General features: G+C 44.0%; 1 protein-coding gene and 1 long non-coding RNA gene across 4 annotated transcripts in view; one reads left to right on the top strand and one right to left on the bottom strand.

The window, feature by feature from the left end:
- Positions 1 to 323: 323 nt before the first annotated feature.
- The window catches only part of bcar3 (BCAR3 adaptor protein, NSP family member), a 49,995-nt gene continuing 29,750 nt past the window's right edge, over positions 324 to 20,568 (bottom strand). For 2 of the 3 annotated variants that reach the window (XM_086047996.1, XM_086047997.1), the window contains 13 exons: positions 9,652 to 9,780; positions 8,730 to 8,855; positions 8,275 to 8,391; positions 6,400 to 6,635; positions 6,170 to 6,270; positions 5,772 to 5,906; positions 5,350 to 5,562; positions 4,241 to 4,791; positions 3,120 to 3,235; positions 2,703 to 2,874; positions 1,877 to 1,988; positions 1,591 to 1,794; positions 324 to 1,389 (listed from right to left, as the gene is read on the bottom strand). In XM_086047996.1, the coding sequence (XP_085904122.1) occupies positions 1,211 to 1,389; positions 1,591 to 1,794; positions 1,877 to 1,988; positions 2,703 to 2,874; positions 3,120 to 3,235; positions 4,241 to 4,791; positions 5,350 to 5,562; positions 5,772 to 5,906; positions 6,170 to 6,270; positions 6,400 to 6,635; positions 8,275 to 8,391; positions 8,730 to 8,855; positions 9,652 to 9,780 (2,391 nt within the window). In that variant the 3' untranslated portion in view covers positions 324 to 1,210. Of the gene's footprint in view, positions 1,390 to 1,590; positions 1,795 to 1,876; positions 1,989 to 2,702; positions 2,875 to 3,119; positions 3,236 to 4,240; positions 4,792 to 5,349; positions 5,563 to 5,771; positions 5,907 to 6,169; positions 6,271 to 6,399; positions 6,636 to 8,274; positions 8,392 to 8,729; positions 8,856 to 9,651; positions 9,781 to 17,933; positions 18,348 to 20,568 lie in introns of those variants that run through there. The other variant, XM_086047998.1, reaches the window with a different exon arrangement.
- The window catches only part of LOC147139203 (uncharacterized), a 40,284-nt gene continuing 27,103 nt past the window's right edge, over positions 7,388 to 20,568 (top strand). The window contains exons 1-2 of the long non-coding RNA XR_015089070.1: positions 7,388 to 7,535; positions 13,807 to 13,871. This is a non-coding gene — a long non-coding RNA (uncharacterized LOC147139203). The remainder of the gene's footprint in view (positions 7,536 to 13,806; positions 13,872 to 20,568) is intronic.

Genomic DNA, 20,568 nt, shown 5'->3' with positions numbered 1-20,568 from the left:
TTTGGATTTAATCAGTGTACAAATGTAACACAACAGAAGTTTTTTTTCTCCAAATTGTTCCCTTGTATTATCATGTGTGAGTCCATTGTCCAAATACTTTTGATTTGAGAGCACACAAATGGCGAAATTTGGCGGCCATTCCTTAATGCCACATTTGATGTGAATCCTCTTCTATGAAAGACATATTTATACACTGCAATCACATCTTGTTTGTTTTAGTCCGTAACTTCATAACTAGTTACATCGGTTTGGCCTTTAGAGGTATTTTCGGAGCCAACTTTTCCGCCAGCTATATTTTCTGCATTACACATTCAAACTCCACACAACATGTACCATATTTATTGAAACTTACCGCAGTAGTAGTTCAGAATATAAACAATCAATGTGACTAACATGTTTTTCTTCTTCCTTAATTATATACAAAACAAAGGGCAAATGCTCTTCACATATGTACAGTTTAACTTTAGTGACATGTTCACATACAATACCTGTGTGTATCTTCACATTTACACACAAACACGTGCTCTGTTTTAAATATCAATTTAAATGGAGCTATTTATGTGGTTGAACTTAATTGCAGCCCAAAGGGTCACTGCAGACCTTCTTAGTAGAAGGCCGATTCAGTTTTAGGTGTAAAGACTGAAATGAACAACTTCAATTAAGCATTAGTCTTTTTTAATTACAGTTACTTCTATCGATATTATACACAGCTCGCTAAGAAAGTGCAAGTTTTGTCCTCATTTTTTTTTTTTTTTTTACACCGCCCTTCTTTAAAGGCGCCATGACACTCAAACGCTTGTCTGGAATCACACAGGAGCGTCATTGTAAGTACACAATACACAAGTGCTGCTCAAGTTAAAACATTTCTTGGAGGGGGTGAAAGTACATTTTGTGACTCATCATAATTGACATTCAAAGTGGAGATGATCAATATTCACACATTATGAGCACAATATATCAGCCTGACAAAATAGTAACAGTATCATTGCATTACTGAGTGGTATTGTATTTCTATTTACATGTTGTTTTTTTTTGTATAGCCCCGAACCGTGACAATGTCTAACCTTTCATTGCTTATGAGTGTTTGGTCTCATCTTCCCTTATACAACTGTTATGACTCCGTTTTTCTTTGTTATATTAGGTTACAGGGCTGAACTGAAACAATTTGCCTATAGTCCTGCACATTCTATATGTTGCTGCCAATGGGAAGTCAAATTAAAGTGTGTGTTTTGGGTAGGGGCTCCAGCTTCCTTGACAATGCCGTGAGGATGAGGTTGAATTTGCTGTAGCGATCCGATTGGTTGACCGAAGCGCCGCGACTCCCCCACAGCAACCGCAGCTGAAAGTCTGTTTTGAACACCTCCAGCAAGTCTTCGTCACACTGGAACCCTGAAAGCGTACACGCACGCGCCTTGAAACTCATTCACTGCCATTGACGGCAATAGATGTCAAAGATCCAATTTATCTGGGCTGCCAGTGGTTGAGTTAACATATACACTCAAGTTATAAAATTAAGATAACCTGGAAAGGTTGTCGTGCATTTTAAGTTAATCTTGTAACTGTTTGTGGGTGGTATTATTATTTTTTTACCATGCATGATTCTCTGTGCGTTCTCGGTGTAGCTTTGTGCATTGCGTGCGACGTCGCGCGCGGCCTCGAGGTGCCGGAGCATGATGTCACAGCCCTGGTCACTGGTGTCCCAGAGCTCCGCCCCTTCCGGTGAGACGGACGGACGCTCCATCAAAGTGAGAAGAGGCAACAGGAGGGGAACGCACACGACAGCAGGACACGAGGCTAAAACAAGGTCCAAAAAAAGAATCCTACATTTGACATTGTGCAATGTTGTTGAATGAAATATCAGTTTTCTTCAACTTACCCGTTCCCTCATAGAGATTTTTGTAGAAAGGTTTGAGAGTTTTCTCATAGCTGATGGCGGTCTGTGTGTAGTTCCTTCTCAGAGTCGTCCATGTGCCCTCCAGACGACTGATCTGCATGGTGCAAAACAAATTCCAGCTTGCTTTTACGTAACTTCAGGTCAAATCAAACGTGGCTCTTCGGTGTCAATAAATGTGCCATATACTGTATTGGTATTTGTGTGTATTGGTAATTTTCTTATGATGTGATCAGTAAAGGCATGTATATTTCACCCCACCCACTTAATTCCAGTAATACGCTAGCCGTGTCAGTCTTGGGTTAGCTTAGTAATTAGCAAGGCTTCTCAGTCTTTCCTGGTCATCCCTTCGTGAGAACAATACTTGTCATGACAGAAGTGTAGCTTTTTCGCCGCCCCGGAGGTGAGAATTACTGACTTAGGAGCGACTCCGTAGCCAGCTGAAGCTCGTTGCTGCAAGCTAGCTGGTGCGGAGTAAGTAGCACCGAGCGACTGGACCTCCCACTGGCACGTTGCTCTATTTTAATGCTTGTGCGTTGAGCCCAGCGAAGCTTTTTGGGACTGTCTTGGCAGGTGATTCTCAATTTTGCAATTCAATGTGTTTGGATGTGGCTAATTTTGCCTCGCAGATGCTGCAATGTGAAACCGCTTATATCGAGCATAGATACGTGTGTGGACCCACTCGCGGGGAATAAGGACTGGGTCGGCTCGCGAATAGCCAATATCCGTGTCTAATTGACGTCCATTGAAATGCCTTTTTAAAGCCCCTCAAATTCTGAAAACGCTGATGAGCATTCAATATGCGTGTTACCTGTGGCAGTTCCAGAGCTTTCATCAGGGCGGTGAACGCAAAAAGGTCGCCCACGGTGTCCTTCAGCTCCAACGCGACCAGAACGATGCGATTCAAAGTGCACGCTCGCTCCTCCACGCTGCCCGTACAGCCGAGAATATCCACAGCGACGCCTATTGCCATGGTGTGGTGTCTGGAAAGAGTGAGAAGTGGGAGGGAGAGCCGCATTTATAGCGCAACTTGATGACCAATAAGACTGCTGCCTTGTCTAAATCGCCAGTCCATAATTGAGTGGGACGTTGATTGGGAAAGGCGGCTACTGTATTGTTGTTGTTGTCGATCCTTGGGATATTTTGATGGCGACATGTCACAGACACGTTACTGTTTTCAACTATGGAAAAAAAAAAAAAAAAAAAAGCATAGTTCTGAGACCCATACCGTTCCATCAGGTCCAGTCTCAGCTGTCGCCCATGCGGCAAGGTGATCAACTCCAGACCAGAAGCGACCCCCATCTGACCTCGCTGCTCAGACGACACACCGAGTATCCTTGCCACCTGCAGCGCAAAACGCTTCAGTGCTCTGCTTAAGTACACTTCAACACTTCTTGGAAAGAATTCAACTGCTGGCTTCTCATTGTTATGGCGATCCTAGATCATCTATTTAGGCGGTCTGGAATATTGTGTCATAGCATTAGACCCAATCTATGGACAGTAAAATGTTCATATCCACGGACGGGGCAAACTTTGGAGCATATTGAAATGCAGAGGCGGGCATTCCGTCAGACTGAAGGACGCTTGTTTTGCTGACTTTTTAGGGCGGGGAAGGGGGGCGGGCTGATGGACTTCTGACGGATTAAGTGATGGATTTAACTGACAGACTGACTGACTGACAATCTGACGATTACAATTGGATTCATCATGGAAAACGACGGACTGACAAATGACGGACCAGCAAAATTGAGTCAAATGCCGCCTACCTTTTTTGAAGACTCATAATTAAAGTGGCAGCACGGTGGTATTATCTTCCTCATATTCTGAGGTAACGGGTTCAATCTAAGCTCTCTTCTCCCTTTACTTGCATGAGTTTTCTCTGAGAACTCTGGCGTCCTCTCGTATTCCAAAAACATGCATGCTACAGCAAGGTTAATTTAAGACTGGTGCATGAAAAAAATCTAGACTGGCAATTTGATAATAACGTCGGGCAATCTGTTTTATGTAGCGCACATCTTTATGACCAATAAATCTGGCTCTGAACAACATGCAAATTAGTCATCAGATCTGAAGTGTTGTTGTCCTTTCTTCGGAATCACGACTGTGTCCCGGAATTACCCGTTGCGGTCGCACCGTTTGTTGTGGTTCAAGAAAAACAACACGTTGCACTTGCGGCACTAAACCATCCTTGTGAAACCATGCGGGGAAAAGCGAAGACAGTTTGGTCAGCTTTCAAAGGGCGGTTTGAAGGTTAAGATGTGGTTTGAAGATCAAGCTGAGAACGGGCTTCCAGTGACGCGCAAGGCTTGAGGTTAGGCGCAGTGAACGTGTCAGCGTGTGCGTTTGTACCTGGCAGTCGGCCGCCAGCAGGTGTTTGGCTATACTGTGGTGGTTGTGGCTCAGCAGCAGCTCTTTGGCTCTCTTCAAAACCAACATCTCCAGCGGTTTGTTTTCGGCCGGTAGAAGGCGGGAGTTGAACTCGGTCGGGCGGAACGCCGACTCGGTCTCCACCAGCGGCCTTAGGAAAACTTTTCTCTTGTCGTCCTCCTGCTCCTCCTCTTCCTCCTCGCTGCTGTTTTCTAAAGCCTCGATGGCATGATGGTAGGAGCTTCTGTCCAGCCCTCTCTGCCTTGCCATCGCATCCGCCGCCTCGCCCTCTTCCCTCAGTCTCTCAACATAGCCGCACGGCAGCTGCTCGAGTTCACGGGCGTTGTCTGGAATCAAGTTCGGAGAGTTTGGGTCATTCCATTCCAGCGGGCTGCAGGACCTGAGGTCCGCGGGAGTCTGTGCCAGGCATTCAGTTCGTCCTGCTGTGGCCTCAGAGTCGGGATGGTGAATGTGTGGAAGTGCGCAGCTGGAAGAGCTTTGCAGGTCTGCACGGAGAGACTTCACCGGAGGACCTGTGGTAGCGGAGTGACATCTATTACCTTGAACACCACCTGCACTGAGCAACAGTCACCGCGGGGCAAATTGTACAAACCGCAAGTCCAATGAAGTCGGAGCGTTGTGTAAAACGTAAATAAAAGCCGAATGCAATGATTTGCAAAGCCGATTCAATTGAATGTACTATAAAGACAAGATGGTGCTTCTCCTCTTTGGCCCAGAAGACACGACATCCATAATTTCCCAAAACAATCTGAAATGTGGACTCGTCAGACCACAGCACACTTTTCCACTTTGCGTCGGCCCCTCTCAAATGAGTAGAGTGGAGTTCGCTAGAGTTTGAACTTGGATTTATCGATGTTACGACCATCTGTTTGTTGTACATGTCGCGACCACATGAATGCGAATCACCACAATGCCCCAATGAAGAGTGGTTTTGATTTTTAAAAAGCATTTTTGCCTTTTGTCCACATCGTCAATCCTCGTGTATACAGTAATTCCCCCCATCTTTATGATCCGCTTGACTGCATGTAACCGGACAAAAAAAAATAACAATAGAAAAACGGGGAAATTACCTCCTGTCCTCCATGTACACACAGGGGGTTCCCCACAAGCGCAGTCCAGTGTGGGCAAAGACAGGCTGGGGCAGGAGGGGGGCTCTGCGGTGTTGGAGGGGAGACCTGGTAGCTGAAGGCCGGGGAAGAGGGGCAACCGTGCCAACGGCACCTTGCTGGGTTTGGGGGGCGGTTTAGGACACAGCTGGCTGTCAGAGCCTCGGATTGGCTGACCTGCAAGATCAAGAAGGGAAATTCATCTTGCTTATGTACGTAACCATACACCTTTTGACATAAAATAGTTTTCTTTGACTTTATTCAAACCAGAGAAGCTCATTATGTCAAACCGAATTGAATTTTCTTCATATGCAAGCAGCGTCAAGAGGAAATTAAAAGGAACTCTCAAGCGAGTGTTGCTGGGTACATCGTAGGAATCTTCTGACCTGCCAGCGGCTCAGCCAACCTCCGTGGGACTGACGGGCTCAGCAGTGGTTCACTGCCCGTCCGGAACACAGGAGACTTGGTATTCGGGCTGAGGAGGTTGGTGTCCGAGTACTGCTGGTTGGGAGTTTTGGATCCTGCGTGCCGGAGGGAAGTGCTCATTATTACAGAGGGAAAACTCACACAGCTGACACATCCTCAGGTACACCTGCGTAGTCTCAAATTCAAAACTCTGAAGATAAGTCTCTTTTGACATTGTCGCATAGGGATTCATTTAACACGACGCATTTTTTTACTTTTGGTCGGCAAAGGTTTGACATATCTCTCCAGCCATTCTTTCCGAGTGCTTGGTCCACATCGTCTTTTAGGCGTGAGATGTTAAAATGTCATCTCTACTTACCAAGTGGCAGAAAGCTCTCTGATTGGTGCGCCTTAAGCGGCCGCCGCTTCTCCGGGAGTTGATTTAGACTTGCTGGTTGGCTGCCGCAACGATCCTTCAACCTGAGCAGATTATAATCGTCAAATCGTTTTGAACACACAACCGGACTGCGGCTTTTTGAAGTGGCCGAAGCAACGATGCATCATCGGTGTCACTGACACACATTTGACGACGTGCGATTGGAGACCAACCTGAGCTGGCTTCCTCTTGCCATGCCATTATTGTGGTAGTGGGTGCCGTCGTGCCCGCCCTGTGTGTTGTCTTGTATGTGTCCGTTGGTAATGTTGAGGCTGAGGCGCTTCTGCCGCCGCCGCTCCTGTTCGATCAGCCCGGCCTCTCGATGGTTGCTGGACAATCCGTACTTTTGTTCCAAGCAGCGCAATGGCAGCGTGCGGTTGATGGGCTGGAAGATAATGGCGCCTACCACCTGAAACATAAAGGACAGCTACATTTCTCCCCAAATCCCTTTTCAACTGCATGATAATAATTCAAACAAAATATATCAACATAGTCAAAGTTTATGAAATGCACAGTGTTTGTTGTCGTTCAGAGAAGGTTTCCAAAGCAACCGAATACGATTTTGTTTTTTACGAATTTCATTGGGCATTGAATGCGAAAATCACCAGCAAGCTTAGCTTTTTGGTTGTGACTGGCACAAATGACCAATTGTCGACATGGAGAGGTGATAATATTGTTGAACTGGTGACACAGTAAACATTCGTTTATTGGATCAAGTGAGGTGCCAGGTGTCGGACATCAGGAAGCAGACCAACGTTTTGATACCTCGCATGCCTTAGTCCGATCAAGCGGATTCGACCTACGATGGAAAATATGTCCAATGTATGCGTATCTGGTGGAAATATGTATGCTTTCTGTGGACTAACTATATTACTGGAATACTTTTACTGGACCGTTGTCGACGTAATGGGATCATTTTTGATGGATTATGACATTGTCTTGGACATTTAAGAGGCTGAAACGATGAGTTCCGTTTGCCAGTGTTTGACTTAAATGCTCTCTATAAAGGACTCATAAATGTTCGTTTATTACTTTTGACAAGTTTTTGTTAACTACTGTCAAAATCCTGTTCTCGCCGTATTTTATTTTGAGTCGTAATTTTTATGCTCTGTGCTTTTATTTTGGTGCTTTTCCGGTATTTCAGGAAGTGCCGATCCACAAGCCATAATTTTGACTTTAAGGACTGGAGACGCTTCTCGAAAAAAAGGAAAAAAGGTCATCAATTGATACGTTGATGATTGAAAAGTAATTGTTCGTTGTTGCTGTTCGATGTTAAGGACTTACAGCACCTGGCTGGGATGGGAACAAGGTATTTGTGTTGTTTGATTTGTTTCTTAATCGTTTTTCGTGATGTGACTTGTCCTTGGGAGGCCGGGTGCCTTTTTTGTTGCGTCGCGGCTACCCGATGATAGCACCTCGCAGGTGATTAAAATTGCGTTGTTGCTAGTGCTGCTAACTTCCTGTTGTAACTCGCGTTTTCAAATGTACGACTGAAGTTTATTATTAATTATGTTTATTATTGTTTGTTTCATGCCGTCGCTCTTGCGGTGTGTCCACAAGGATCAAGGCTTCATTAAGAAATGAAAGTTTCTTGTGGAACATCAGTACGCTTTACCATTGTCTGGCTGGGTTCGCTACAGTCCCCTTTCTTTCCATTGTCTCCAAGGCAGACCGTATCACTCCTCACTAGTCCATCTTTTTCTCCGATACTCTCCTGTGTGCATCTTCTCCTTTCATCATTACAACAGCTCCTACTTTGAGATTCCTCCTCGGTGTATGCCAACGCTGTCCGAGAGCTATGTTGGCGAGATATTCTTGTCGCCATCGACTCCAAAAACTTCTCAAAAGTAATAAATGAACATTTATGAGCACTTTACACGCGCCGAGCCTGCAGATATGATTGTATCTTATAATGTTGGGCATCGTTTGATTCTCCGGAAACTCAGTTTTGTAACCACCAATATATGAAATTCCCGGGCATGTTTTGAAGTTGTTTCATATATAGCGAACGTCCCGCTGGCGGGACGCGAACGGGTTTTAAAACTCACCTGGGAGACAGGTTTTCGGTTGCCAACGTAATATCTTATTAGAGCGGGAACGCTGTCAAAACCTTCTCGCTCCACACGGTACTCAACTCTGGAATAGGCTTCGTTCAGCATCACAACCTGCCGGACAAATGCCAACAAGTTTGTAATAAAATGCAGTACATTTGTGTAGATATTATTGTCGTTTAAAACTGTCAATTGTTTTATATGTTGACTAATTGTGCAATATCTCATCAGTGAGCACCTTCTTTTTAGGTTCAGGTGACTGATCAAACAAACAAACCCCCCCCAAAAAATACTCAATGGTGTGTGCAGTTTCATCCGATATGAAGCCAAACTGAAATAATGAGTAAAGTTGTCAACATTTACGCCTGGTTGTTGTTTCAAAATGTGCTAGGGCAATAAGAAAAGCAACAAGGGAATAATGATGAAAACACACACGGGATAATCTGTCTCACCTTTTTGTTGATTTTAAAATGTTGGGCTGTATTTCGCCATTGACAAGTTAGAACATAACTTCCGGGACTGGACAGCGAATCACGAATCAGAAAATCTCCATCCCGCTGCACAAAGTTTTCAGCAACCTAGGACGATAAAGCGAGTCACTGCATGCCCGCAAACAGATTGTCATTGCACAGGTGTCAAACTAAAGAACCCAAAATGCAGGGGCAGTTATGCAACATGCTATGGCTAATATTATGGTGCCCAAACAAAACAGCTCTTTCAAATGAATAAAGATGGTCAATCAATAATTAAACTAAAAAATCTATTTCATGGCTCCTATGCAAATGAAAAAAAAACTTTAAAAAGTTACAATTCAACAGCTCAACTGCGTGTCACAGCGACAGCCTTTAAACAGAACCATATGACCCCAATTAGACGAAGCCTCACTGAAACTCGAGACTTTAATCAAATAGCTGCTTACTAATGGTTGTTTGCTTTAGCCCAAAAGAAGAAAATAATAAGTGAAATGTCTGTCTCTTCACACCCAAGTGTACTGTCCTGACTAACATGTACTGTACTATATATGCATAGACAGGAAATTGCTTCTCAAACGCATCAGTCAATTTATTGTTGCAAGGCCTCCAAATCCATCTGCAAGATCAGATTTAAAGACTCAAAGTCAACCCGCGTAATTTGTCTTCACTTTGATTAATCAAAGCAATTTTTTTTTCCCCATTATTCAGATGCAATCCTGGATGTGACCGCTTAGTATCTGTTTTTTTTTTTTTTGCACAATCAAGTTTGTGGCCGTTTTTGGACGTGCAAATCTTTAGTAACTCAGGCCCTAAGTGTGCAGTCAGGCTGCCTTCTAATTGCTGATCTGGTTTAGCAAGTTGGACACTCGGTTCGACCGCCACAAAGACTAGGATGTGATACCTGGCGGGGTATGGCTCCATGGTACCAAGCATGACTTCTCGGCTCTTCGCAGTTCATCTTCAGTTCTTCCTCCAACTCTCTGCGAAGCTTTTCCGAAGGACCGTCCAGAATAAACTGATCCTGGGAAAACTGCGATACAAGGAGCGGGTACAAAAAAATGAATTCTTGAGAACAAGGAAAATTACTTGATGTCCTCACTTTTTTTTTTCTTCAACAATCTACAGCAAACTAATTGAACGCTTACAATTCACAAAGGAAAATAAAAAAAAAAAAAAAAAACAAACAGAGATAAAACAGAGACGGACATGGTAAGAACCTGACACCATGCCAAGTCAGCACTACAGCTTGAACCAGCACATTAAACGCCAACCAACGCACATTGACACGCTATGCTGTACTAACACAACTTTCGACGACGTTTCATCTAAACCCCCAATTAGGATATAATGCCATTTTTTTTTTACTCCAAAACACTTGTCAGCTTCATCCCACTTAACGCAAGCACTTACGTGATAACTATTGGGTCGCTGCATGGTTTGGCCCTTCTCTCTTTCTGAAACAAGCTCTTCATAGCCAATAGACAAAATCGGCCTTAACAATTCTTCAGCCTTCTTTCAAACACACACACGTTGGTCTTTTTGTTTGAGCTCACGCGCACACATGCAAACACACGCAAACACACACCCTTTCGCTGTCCCCTCAGGGATTTTCCCTCCTCCCTGATTTTCCAGCTAATGCGACGACGTCAGGGTGACACCACTGTCAACGCGTACCCGGACCTGTCCTCCTACACACCCTCACCTGACTCACATACAGTACACACACCTGCACACACAAACACCCACAGACCCTAAACATAAACCCGTGGATTCGCGACAGTTTCCGTTGCACTTCTAACTGCTGTACGCTTTATAATGCCATTAAAATGGTTCACAACTGAGATTTGAATCAGTGTGATATGGTTCACGGTGACAATTTCTAGATTAGAAGCAACGCACAAATGCTTTGTTCATTTCAAATGTGAAGACTTTTCATCAACTTCAACATGATCTCTTTGGTCGGCTCACCCTTTGGATTGTGAACGGACTTTTTGCTTCCTTGATCAAAGCAATCAGCTTCAAATGTAGTTATCCTGATTAGAGATAGACCGTTATGCTTTTTTTCAGGGCCGATACCGATTATTAGTAGTCAAGGAGTCCGATAACCGAGATTTGCAGCCGATATTCATTTTCAGTAAAAAGGAAAATATTGGTGTCAAAATTTAAAAAAATGTTTACTCTTTTAACTGTGTTGAAACGTCTTTAAGCATATGTTTACTGAACAGTCTTTCAGATTTGCATAATGTTGATTTCTTAAATTATAACAAGAATTTTTGGGGAATATACTGTCCATTTTTGTTAGAAAATACGAACAAAAAGTTCAGGTAGCTAACTCAATGTAGTTTTCTACAGCAAATGAAGTCCTCCAAAATTTCGAAATGACAAATGTTAAACTTTCACATATCTTTGTTTTGATTTCAACTTAGTTTTAAATTGATTTATTATCGGCCATCAGATTTGTAAAAAAAAAGGCAGATGCCGATATTCATCAAAACGCCAAATATCGGTGCCGTTAATTGGCCCGGCCGATAATCGGTCCATCTTGATCACATGTTATTTACTTCAATCATGCTGTGGTTTTCTGCTGTGCAAGATGCCCACACAAAGAAAAGGGAAAAAAGAAAAAAAAACCCCGCAAGATCACTTTGCATTCGTGCCATCAAACATCAATTCATCCAAAATATTACGATTGTAGGATCTCAAAGTATTCACAATGTCAGTTTGAGTACTGCAACAAATTTTGGTACTACTACTGCTGATCTGTACGGCACGGTACGTAGCAGGCAGTGTTGCCCGCAGCTCCGCAGGCAGAAGCGGCTCCATTTGGCCTTCTCACTTTCCACGGTAATCTGATTACAGTCCGCTCCAGCTCGAAATGGAATCAGAGCCCGCCTATCATTGCGAGCAGGTAGAGCAGCTAAAATAACCTGTTCCACGTTAAGAGCCCTTGAAAAATTGCCCGTGTGCCGACACACACATCCTGTCCCAATGAGTAACTGTATTCTCCCCCCCCCCGCCAGTCATGTTGTGCCAAATTTTAATTCATTCAAAGTACAAGTTGATTTTTTTTCCCCACCATTAACAGTGAGACAAAGATAAAAGAGAGTCAAAACAAAATAGAAATAAGAAAAATGGCGTTGATCGTTAGTCACGTCACTTCCTCAGGAGCGCAACACTCCATAAAGTAAAATGGCTCAGTTGGTTGAGCTGGCATTTTAGGGATGTGACATGAAAATGCACAAGTGGGTGAAAGGACAACACAGTTGCATGTAGAAAGTAGAAAAATGCCGACCGAATGCCCCTCCTCCCCATCGGATGTGATCTGGCGCTGACAATGCACCCGTCACATATATAGCAAGAAGGAGGCTTTGGGGAAAAAAAAAAAAATCACACAGAAGCAGGTCAGGTGAGTCGGGAGGTAATTGTGAGCAGCTGTGTTGTCATGGTGACGCAGTGGCTAGTTGTCCTGCCACAACTTTCGCCTCTTCTCGCGCACTGAACGAAAGCAAACGCCGGAGGGGCGATTTTTTTTTTTTAAAGATGTGCCGGTTGATCGTCTGGCCCACGCTGAAGGGCAAAACTTTGAAATACGTTCGGTGACACGGTTGTGACTGCGGTCCTGGAACATTTCTGACAGCTCATCTTTGAAATTGAAAATGCTCCATGAGCATCCGTGTGAAAGTGAAACCTCTTATCTTTGGGCGTCGCTGTCTCTCCAAAGTCATTCGAAGTGACCCCCTTTTGCTTTTGACTATGCGCATGAATGCATGTGACAGGAGACACAACAACAAGACGACATAATGGGCTCAGCGTCCTCATGCTCATCCAAAATTGTTTGTTTCCTGTGCGATGCGTGGACACAAACCAGAGTGCCGTGACATGTCGCGCATGTGAAGTCACTACAGGGAGTTGAGCTCTGAGAATCAGAATGATGCAAAAACTAAACGGCCATTTTTCACAAAATGCCGCGCTGGGGTCTCGGGAAGAGCCCATTAAATCTTGGAGCGCCGCCATTTAATGAAGCCTTGTTTTTCAGTTTTATTGCTTCTGTGCCGGGTCACGCACTCTCCGAGTGCACTTCCGATCTCACTCTTGGAGTCATTTAGTCATCGTGTGAAAGCACCAGGATTTGGAAAAAGAAATGACAGAACAAACTAGCGATCAAACATGGGTGACCAAACACGTTGAGCTACGTTTAACTGTAGTTTACTGTTGTTGAAAATCACAGAGTGTTCTAATCCTGGTCATGACTACAAAGCTTTATTCAGGGGTTTATAAAAGTTGAAACAATTCGGAGAAAACTGAATAGACTTGTACAAAACCGAACAAAATTACGGAATGAATCAAGAAATGTAGTCGCATTTGTTTTGATAAAGTCAAAAGTTGTATTGCAGCAAAGCAGGCTGTCAGCTACGCAAAGAATACGAAGGGTGCGTTGGGAAATGCGCCGCGAGCGCGCTCTGCTCCACTCGGACACATCGGGAATTCAGCGTTGTCGGCGTCGCGTCGGGCAGGGCAAGACGGACGCTATACGAGACGAGATGCGAGGCGTGTGGGCTGATGTTGGATTCCACAACAAAACATTTGCCAATTCAAAGAAAAGCGGCTCGCTCGGCCGGCCTCACGGAACGCTCGCGCTCTCAGAAGAGAGTGAGGGCGTCGGATTGAATTTCCGAATCAACCCTAAACTCGGTGGTATTAAACATCCCTACTAAGTACATCCAGGCTGCATGACAAATGTGAATATGTAACAATTTATAAGAAATATGCAAACGTCAAACCGTGACCAGAAGGCAACAACATCCCAAACTTTAGGAAACAATTGGCGTGCAAAATGCTCTTGAACTTTAAAGCTCGCGACAGAAACAACCAGCCTCCCTCCCACCGCTACCGCGGCAGATAACCATCAGACTTCTTTGCACATCCGCCTGATGATGATGATGATGAAGATGATGATCGTCATCATCAGCCTCCTCCTCCTTAAAACAACAAGTCTATGCTTGGCTGTGTCTGTGTGATTTCCTCATGTAACAATTCTTTCCTGTTCTTTCTGCAGGGCTCCAAAAGTTTTGCGGCTGCCTCCCCAGAAGTTTTCTCCCCAACTGTCACGAGAACCTTGAGGTGATGTTGTGAAAAGTTACACAGTGAATCCAAATGTCAAATCACGTGACGTCAGCAGCATCGTTTGGGAGCTGCGGGATCGGCTTTGCGAGCAGATGAGAGCTTTTGATTAGCAGTCTGGCCGTCATCAAAACGTCTCCCACCTTTCCTGTTTACTCACACATAAGTGGACGCTTGCCGTTTTTTCGAAAGCGGAAAGCCGTCCGATTGGCCGACGCTTCTATCGGCAGGCCTCTCGTTGACCAGCCTCGTGAACCACCTGACTCGCCGACAACGAAAACTAAATAGTTTGATTCGACTCCATGCGTCATATATTAATTGCAAAGTCATGTTTCGGTTTGTCTACGCAGCATTTCTGACGGGGTCCAAACAAATATACAGTTGATAGCTTTCATTTCCAAGACATGGAAGATTGAGATTTGTTGAGTACGACTTTGGGGCTTGTTTATTTGAGGCCATAAATGCTCAACAAAGAGGATTGTTTTGACCAGAGAGAGAACAAATAGCTCTTAGTGAAAGTATTTGTACATCAACAACGACAATGTCGTATTGAGGGCAATCGGCTAAATCTCAGCATTTGCTCCCTACGAGTGACTGCAAAATGGGTCGCAGGGTGGTGGCCGTCCGTATATGTGTTGCGTAAACAGACAGAGGAACAAACGAAAGCCTTTTGGGAGAAATGGCGAGCACCCAGACTGACAGATGGCGCTTACGTGAAAATGGGGAAGCAGAACGCAAGAAATCGAGGGCTCTTTGAAACCCAAATGAGAGCGGAGAAAGCCAGGCCAAAGGGGAGAGGAGATTTGCATGGGAGAATTTCACAAAGTGTCTTTCACAAACGTGATTTGATGGTTTGCACCCGCCACTTCATTTTGCACACCTTCGCAAGCTTGTGCCACAGGGGCGGAGCCATGGTTGGGCAGATTGACAGGCTGCCCACCCAGTGAGATGCATGAAAAATAGATACTTTAAAATTTTCCCCTAAATTATTCTGACATTATTTTTGAATTTGTCTTTTATTTTATTTTATTGGATATTAAGAATGGCATAATTGTGGTTGTCTGAAGTTCACATTATCCAGTTTGTCATTTTCTTTGGATATATGATGTGTCGGGACAGGAGGATTGTGCTAAGTGAGAGAAATATTCACCCTGATTTTTCCGGGCCCAGCCATTAGCCACATTTTGGCTCCGCCCCTGTTGTGTGATCCAATTTAGTTGTCATACGAATGCTGAAAAAGAATAAAGCCCGTTTAAGGCTGCTAAATAAAGTAGTCACAACATAAAGAATTGCACAAATTTTAATTCAACCCAATTTTGTGGAAAAATACGCTTGAAAGTCGGGCAAAACTTTCAAGTTCAGATCAGCGTATCGCTCGATTGTCAAAGGATTATTTTGCCGTATTGTGCTGTGAAAATGTACATCCTCAGAAGTATCCGAAGTTACGTCACTCGCAGCAAAGGTAAGATTGTGTTTTATGACTTTTACCTTTTGCAATTGACAGCGCTTGCAGCTTGTGTGATGGACAATCAAGAAATGTTAGGCTGCGCTCAACTCCTTTGTTGTTCCTCATTCAAACAAAGACAATTACGTGCTTATACGTGCTTATGTTTTTTTTTTTTTTTTAACTTTTTACAAAGAGCTTTGATTCATTTGTTTGTTTGAGCTGCCAAGTGAAACGACACCCACTGCAACAGGCGTCGTCCAACTTTCTTATCTTGTCTTTCATATGCATGTTTTCCGAGTGCGTGTACAGAAAGCTGAGCACGTAACTTAGATAAATGACAAATTACTTTATTAGTTACATTCAACATGATCAATTGCACTGCAGTAAGGAAATCTGACTGCAAAATAACTGTGCCAGCACTGAGACAAGTAACACGCTAGCTTGGTTGTTACTGCAAGTAGTCTTTTTTTTTTTTTTTTTTTTTTTTTTGGTAGAGTAACATGTTCATTTCTAACGCGTTACCTGCACCACTGTTTCTGATATTGGTGGCGCACGTGATTGGTTCCGTCTGTCACATCCATTCCATTGTCATCCACAACATTGAATGCTCCCACTGACAGGTACGTTTCAGCCTCATTTCCAGCTTCCCCACATGTACAAAAAGGTCTTCGCAGCTACCGGCTAAAGGAATGTGACATTTCTAGACAGACTTTTATTGTCCCCTCTGGTTTAATCATTAACTTTGGAGACCTTCTTGGTTTTAAATACCAACTCCCTGCAGGACCAATTACATTGCCATTGGCTGCAGCCTCACTTAACATTTAGCGACAGACAATGAAAACAGCCTCGAAGTCGGTGTTATCACCGGTTAGTGGGTCAATGTCAGTTCTTTTACCGTTTCACTCTTGTATGGCTAGTCAGGATGATATCGAGTTTATTTCAAGTGTCCCCCTCGGCTCAGGAACAAAGATGTAGTGGGACACACCGGTTTGCCCAAGAGAATCTCGATTCTTCAAATTACCAAGACCTTTTGAAGATCATACAGTAGCAGAAGAAAAAGAGTTTTCCTTTTTGTAATTGTTATTTTCATTTAAGATCATCAAACAGGTGAGCCAAGTGAACGCAAGATGATAGTTTTATATAAGCCAAAAAAAATAGCTACCTGGCCCTTAGTAAAACTAATACAACCGGAGTGTTGTCACAAACACAAGCAGCCTTTTTCCAGCTCACGTCTCATCAATTCAATTTGAATCAAGTCCAGACTTTGACTGGCTCACTCCAAAATCTGGAGCTTTAGATTTTCTGATAAAGAGCAAAATTCATGGTCCCATCAATCATAGTGGTCCATCCAGGTCCCGAATGAGCAGAGCAGCCCCGAACCATCACACTGCCTCCTCCATGTCTGACTGTTGGTACGTAAGATGCTCTTATTCTGAAATTCTGTCCATTTTACGCCAGCTGTAACGAGACACACATCCTCCAAAAAGTTTAACTTCAGTCCATAGGATATTCTCCTAAAAGTCTCATGGCTCAGTCGGATGTTTTTCTTTTTTGGGCAGGGCAAAATTAAGACAATCCTTCGGGTTCTTTTTGGTCAGCAAGGGGAAGCCCAGTCTCTTCCTTATTGGCGAGTGATTAACACTGACTTTAATGGGGTCTTCGCTGTGCTCTTGGGGTACTTTGGGTTGGACGGCCAACTCCTGAGAAGTTTCACAAATGTTCCATTTTTTTTCTCTATTTATGAATAATGGCTCTCATTGTGGTTCGTTGGAGTCCGAAAGCTTTTGAAATGGCTTTGTAAGCCTTTCCTGACTGAGACATTTCCCTTCCTTTTTACCCTGTTTATTCTCAAATTTCTTTGGACAGCTGCATTTTGTTGCTTGTAATGCACATGCGTTCCGATACTCTTAATCCATACAGTACATCCGTAAACGGCATTAACTAAAGTCTAGAGTACTGTACTGAAACACGGGAGCTGACCATCTCGAGGGACACCGTGTCACTTTGTCGCGCAGTGGCCGCACCGCCGCTGGCTCCATCAAATCAAGTTAATGGCATTGGTATATTTCACTGACGTCATAAAAAAATGGGGGGTGGGGGGGGGGGGTGGATTAACTATGGCAAGTCAGTCATGAATCACACTATCACCTTCATTCTGCTACACCCCAATGTACAACTGTGTCTCACCCGTGACATCAGACTCACCGCCTTGTCAGTGTGCCAGCACCACTTATGGATAAAGCTGCTCATATATCTCACACGCACACACACAGTCGCTCATTTATGCGGGTGTCTGGTCCGTATCATAAAAGGCCAGTGTTCGAGTCACAGACAGAGTGAGGGAAAGAGGAGGACCATTCAGCGTGATTCGATTTTGTTCAGGCTGAAAGTGTCACCGGCCACTTTTGGCAGGCTTATTGACACCAGCTCGGCTGTGGACTGCCCACTTTCCCAAAACAGATGAGCACACAACTGGCCTTTTAGTTCATGTGAAATGAGATGAAGAGTCTTAAAAAAAAAAACGAAAAAAAAAATCCAAAAGATGTTCCCAACAGTTTCTCGCCGTCCACAAGGACATGCATGTGTGTTTTTAAATGTTTTTATTTTTCTCTCACCTTTGCGCCGATGACCGAGTTGTTGCGGTAGAAGCAGCAAAGAGCCGCTGTCAGGCTCTTCAGGTTACATCGCTGCGACATTTTACGTGACTTTTTCTCCGGTGTCGGGAGGAGAGCAAGCGATGCCTCCGCCTGGGCTGGCTCAGCTGTCAAGAGTCTCCTTGACTACACAAAGTCTTCAAACTTCCATTGAATGAAGTGAAGCTCCATTTTTCTTCAAAGGAACCCAGTTGCGGAGCGCTTTTCTCTGAAGTGGACCTAACGGTTGTCAGCTGCGATCAACAATCGTAACGGGCTTGAGTGTCCACTTGAACTCATCGAGTACCGTGGTGACAAGTCAATTTATCACCACGTCCGCCGACTGGCTCCTCCACAGTCCCCTGCAGAGTGAAGCGTCCGCCACTCTCCGCTCTTGCCTCCGCTCTGATCGTTTTCCACGACTCCACCCCAAGCTCCAAATATGGGTGTGGGAAGGAGCCATGTGGTCTGGCCTGAACCAATCCCCAATAGAACTGTTGGGAGTGGCCCAAAGGCAAACGCTCCCTCCCTTTTTCTCTCCTCTAAGGACGCACGGATGATGCTGGGTGGAGAAATCGATGCACAAATGATTCTCTCAGCTATTGTGCGTAGCGCGGCTAATGCTACGTTCGACATCCACGTTCGTTAAAGCAGCACTGGGCAAGAATTCAACCTGAATTTCTTTTTCCCCACAACTCTTTTGATGAAACATTGACTTACAAGTAGTTGAATGGGACTTTTGTCATGCCCTGGATGGGTCAGTATCGTTTTTACTGGCACTAAGCAACTTGGAGGAGGATGCTATTCATCTTTCACACAGCCACTGGAAATAGAAATGTAATTCAGTCCAACTTGCAGGCCGGCGAGAGCTCAGGATTTCACGCCACTATGCGCTGCTGCGTATAGGAAATGTGGTTGACTTTAGTCAAAACACTACTGCTTTTTCCCACATGGCGCCGCCATAATCAACAAAAACTGACGTATGACACAATGTTGCTTTAACTGTTACATAATTGTCATCGAGTTTTTGTTTTAATACGTATGACCCGATTTTCAATTCATGTTCTTACTGTCCCCGTTTTTTTGCACTAGTTTTGTGTGTTTCTTTCAGGTGAGTTGAGGAGTTTCATTTTGACACAACTAGTGCTTTGCCTACATTTGATTGTAGGCACATGCAGATAGCTCCCTAGGGGTGCTCCAGCATCAGACCTTTTGCCCTGAATGTCTACAGTCATTTTTTTTTTTCCTGTAATTTGTCTACGATTGGCCACTTCTGTCTACTTCACCCAGATGGGCTTTAAACTACCTCGACGCCATTTACTTCAGAGGGAAAAATCTCAATTATGTCGAAATCCAGATAACTCTTGCTTCCTGTGGTAGGCCGGCGACCATCCAGGGTGTAGTCTGCTTTTTGCGTGTGGCCCGAACGGAAAAGGCTCCTGCTCCTCGTGAACAGCATAAGCGATATAGAAAATGGATGGAAGTCTTGCCTCTTCTTGCCCTATTTGGTTTCACGTGACCTCATCAACGCTTTCCCTCACCTGATGTTCGGCGCAGCTTTCTTTCATCCGATTAGTTTGTGGGAATTTCATCTCCTCCTTTTATTCAGACCTTGTTTGGACCTCATGAGAAACTCTTGTTTGTTTTCACATCGCATGATCCGCTAGGCTCACCGTTTTGGGGATTTGGCTTGTTTTCTGCACTGACGTTTGCCTCTGGTATTTGTCTGCTTTGAAAATGAACTATTTTCAGTTTTTCACGCCCACCCCCGTGGCTGTGTTCATCTGTTCCTAAGGGAACTGTGACAAAATCGTGAATGGCTGACTCTTGCAAGGGTTTCCATTTTACAAGCCAGTAAAGCATTGACAGCAATCGAAACGATTTCAGTTTCAAATAGTTGCATAATGTAACCTCATTTTGGTTTACTGTGTATGTAATCATGTCATTTTTAGTTTATTTAATCCTTCTCTGTAGGATTAGAACTGCATGCATACCTGGGAAACTGATATTGCATCCGGTATTGGAGTACTTTTCTATAGGGCTGTGCATTTAATCGAAATTCAATTACGATTCCACTCCACGTTTACAAAATTGACATAATCGTAAAAAACGATTAATATGCATTATTATCATACGCACTGTGTGTTTACAGAAGATTAGGACAAAGATACATTAATTTCTACATTTGCATCTTTTAAAAAAGAAAATGTATAACATATTTTATACATTTTATTTGCTCCAAACGGAACTTTTATTTGTCCTTTATATTTTATTTCTTTTAAACATTTTCTTGTTTTGAACCAAAAAATAAACGTTTGAATAATCGTGATTTCGTCCAGCCTTCCATCATCCGATCCGCCTATCCTCACGAGGGTTGCGGGCGTGCTGGAGCCTATCCCAGCTGTCTTTGGGCAGCAGGCGGGGGACACCCTGTGCTGGTTGCCAGCCAATCGCAGGGCACACAAAGACAAACAACCATTCACACTAACAACCATACCTAAGGACAATTTAGAGTTTTCGGTTAACCTACCATGCATGTTTTTGGAATGTGGAAGGAAACCAGAGTACCCGGAGAAAACCCACGCAGGCACGGGGAGAACATGCAAACTCCACATTG

This window comes from Filicampus tigris, chromosome 12 (assembly GCF_054856515.1).
Source record: "Filicampus tigris isolate MCC_2025a chromosome 12, RoL_Ftig_1.0, whole genome shotgun sequence".
Taxonomy (NCBI): Eukaryota; Metazoa; Chordata; class Actinopteri; order Syngnathiformes; family Syngnathidae; genus Filicampus; species Filicampus tigris.
Note: the sequence above shows the minus strand (reverse complement) of the source record. Positions and strands in the feature narration are given on the sequence as shown.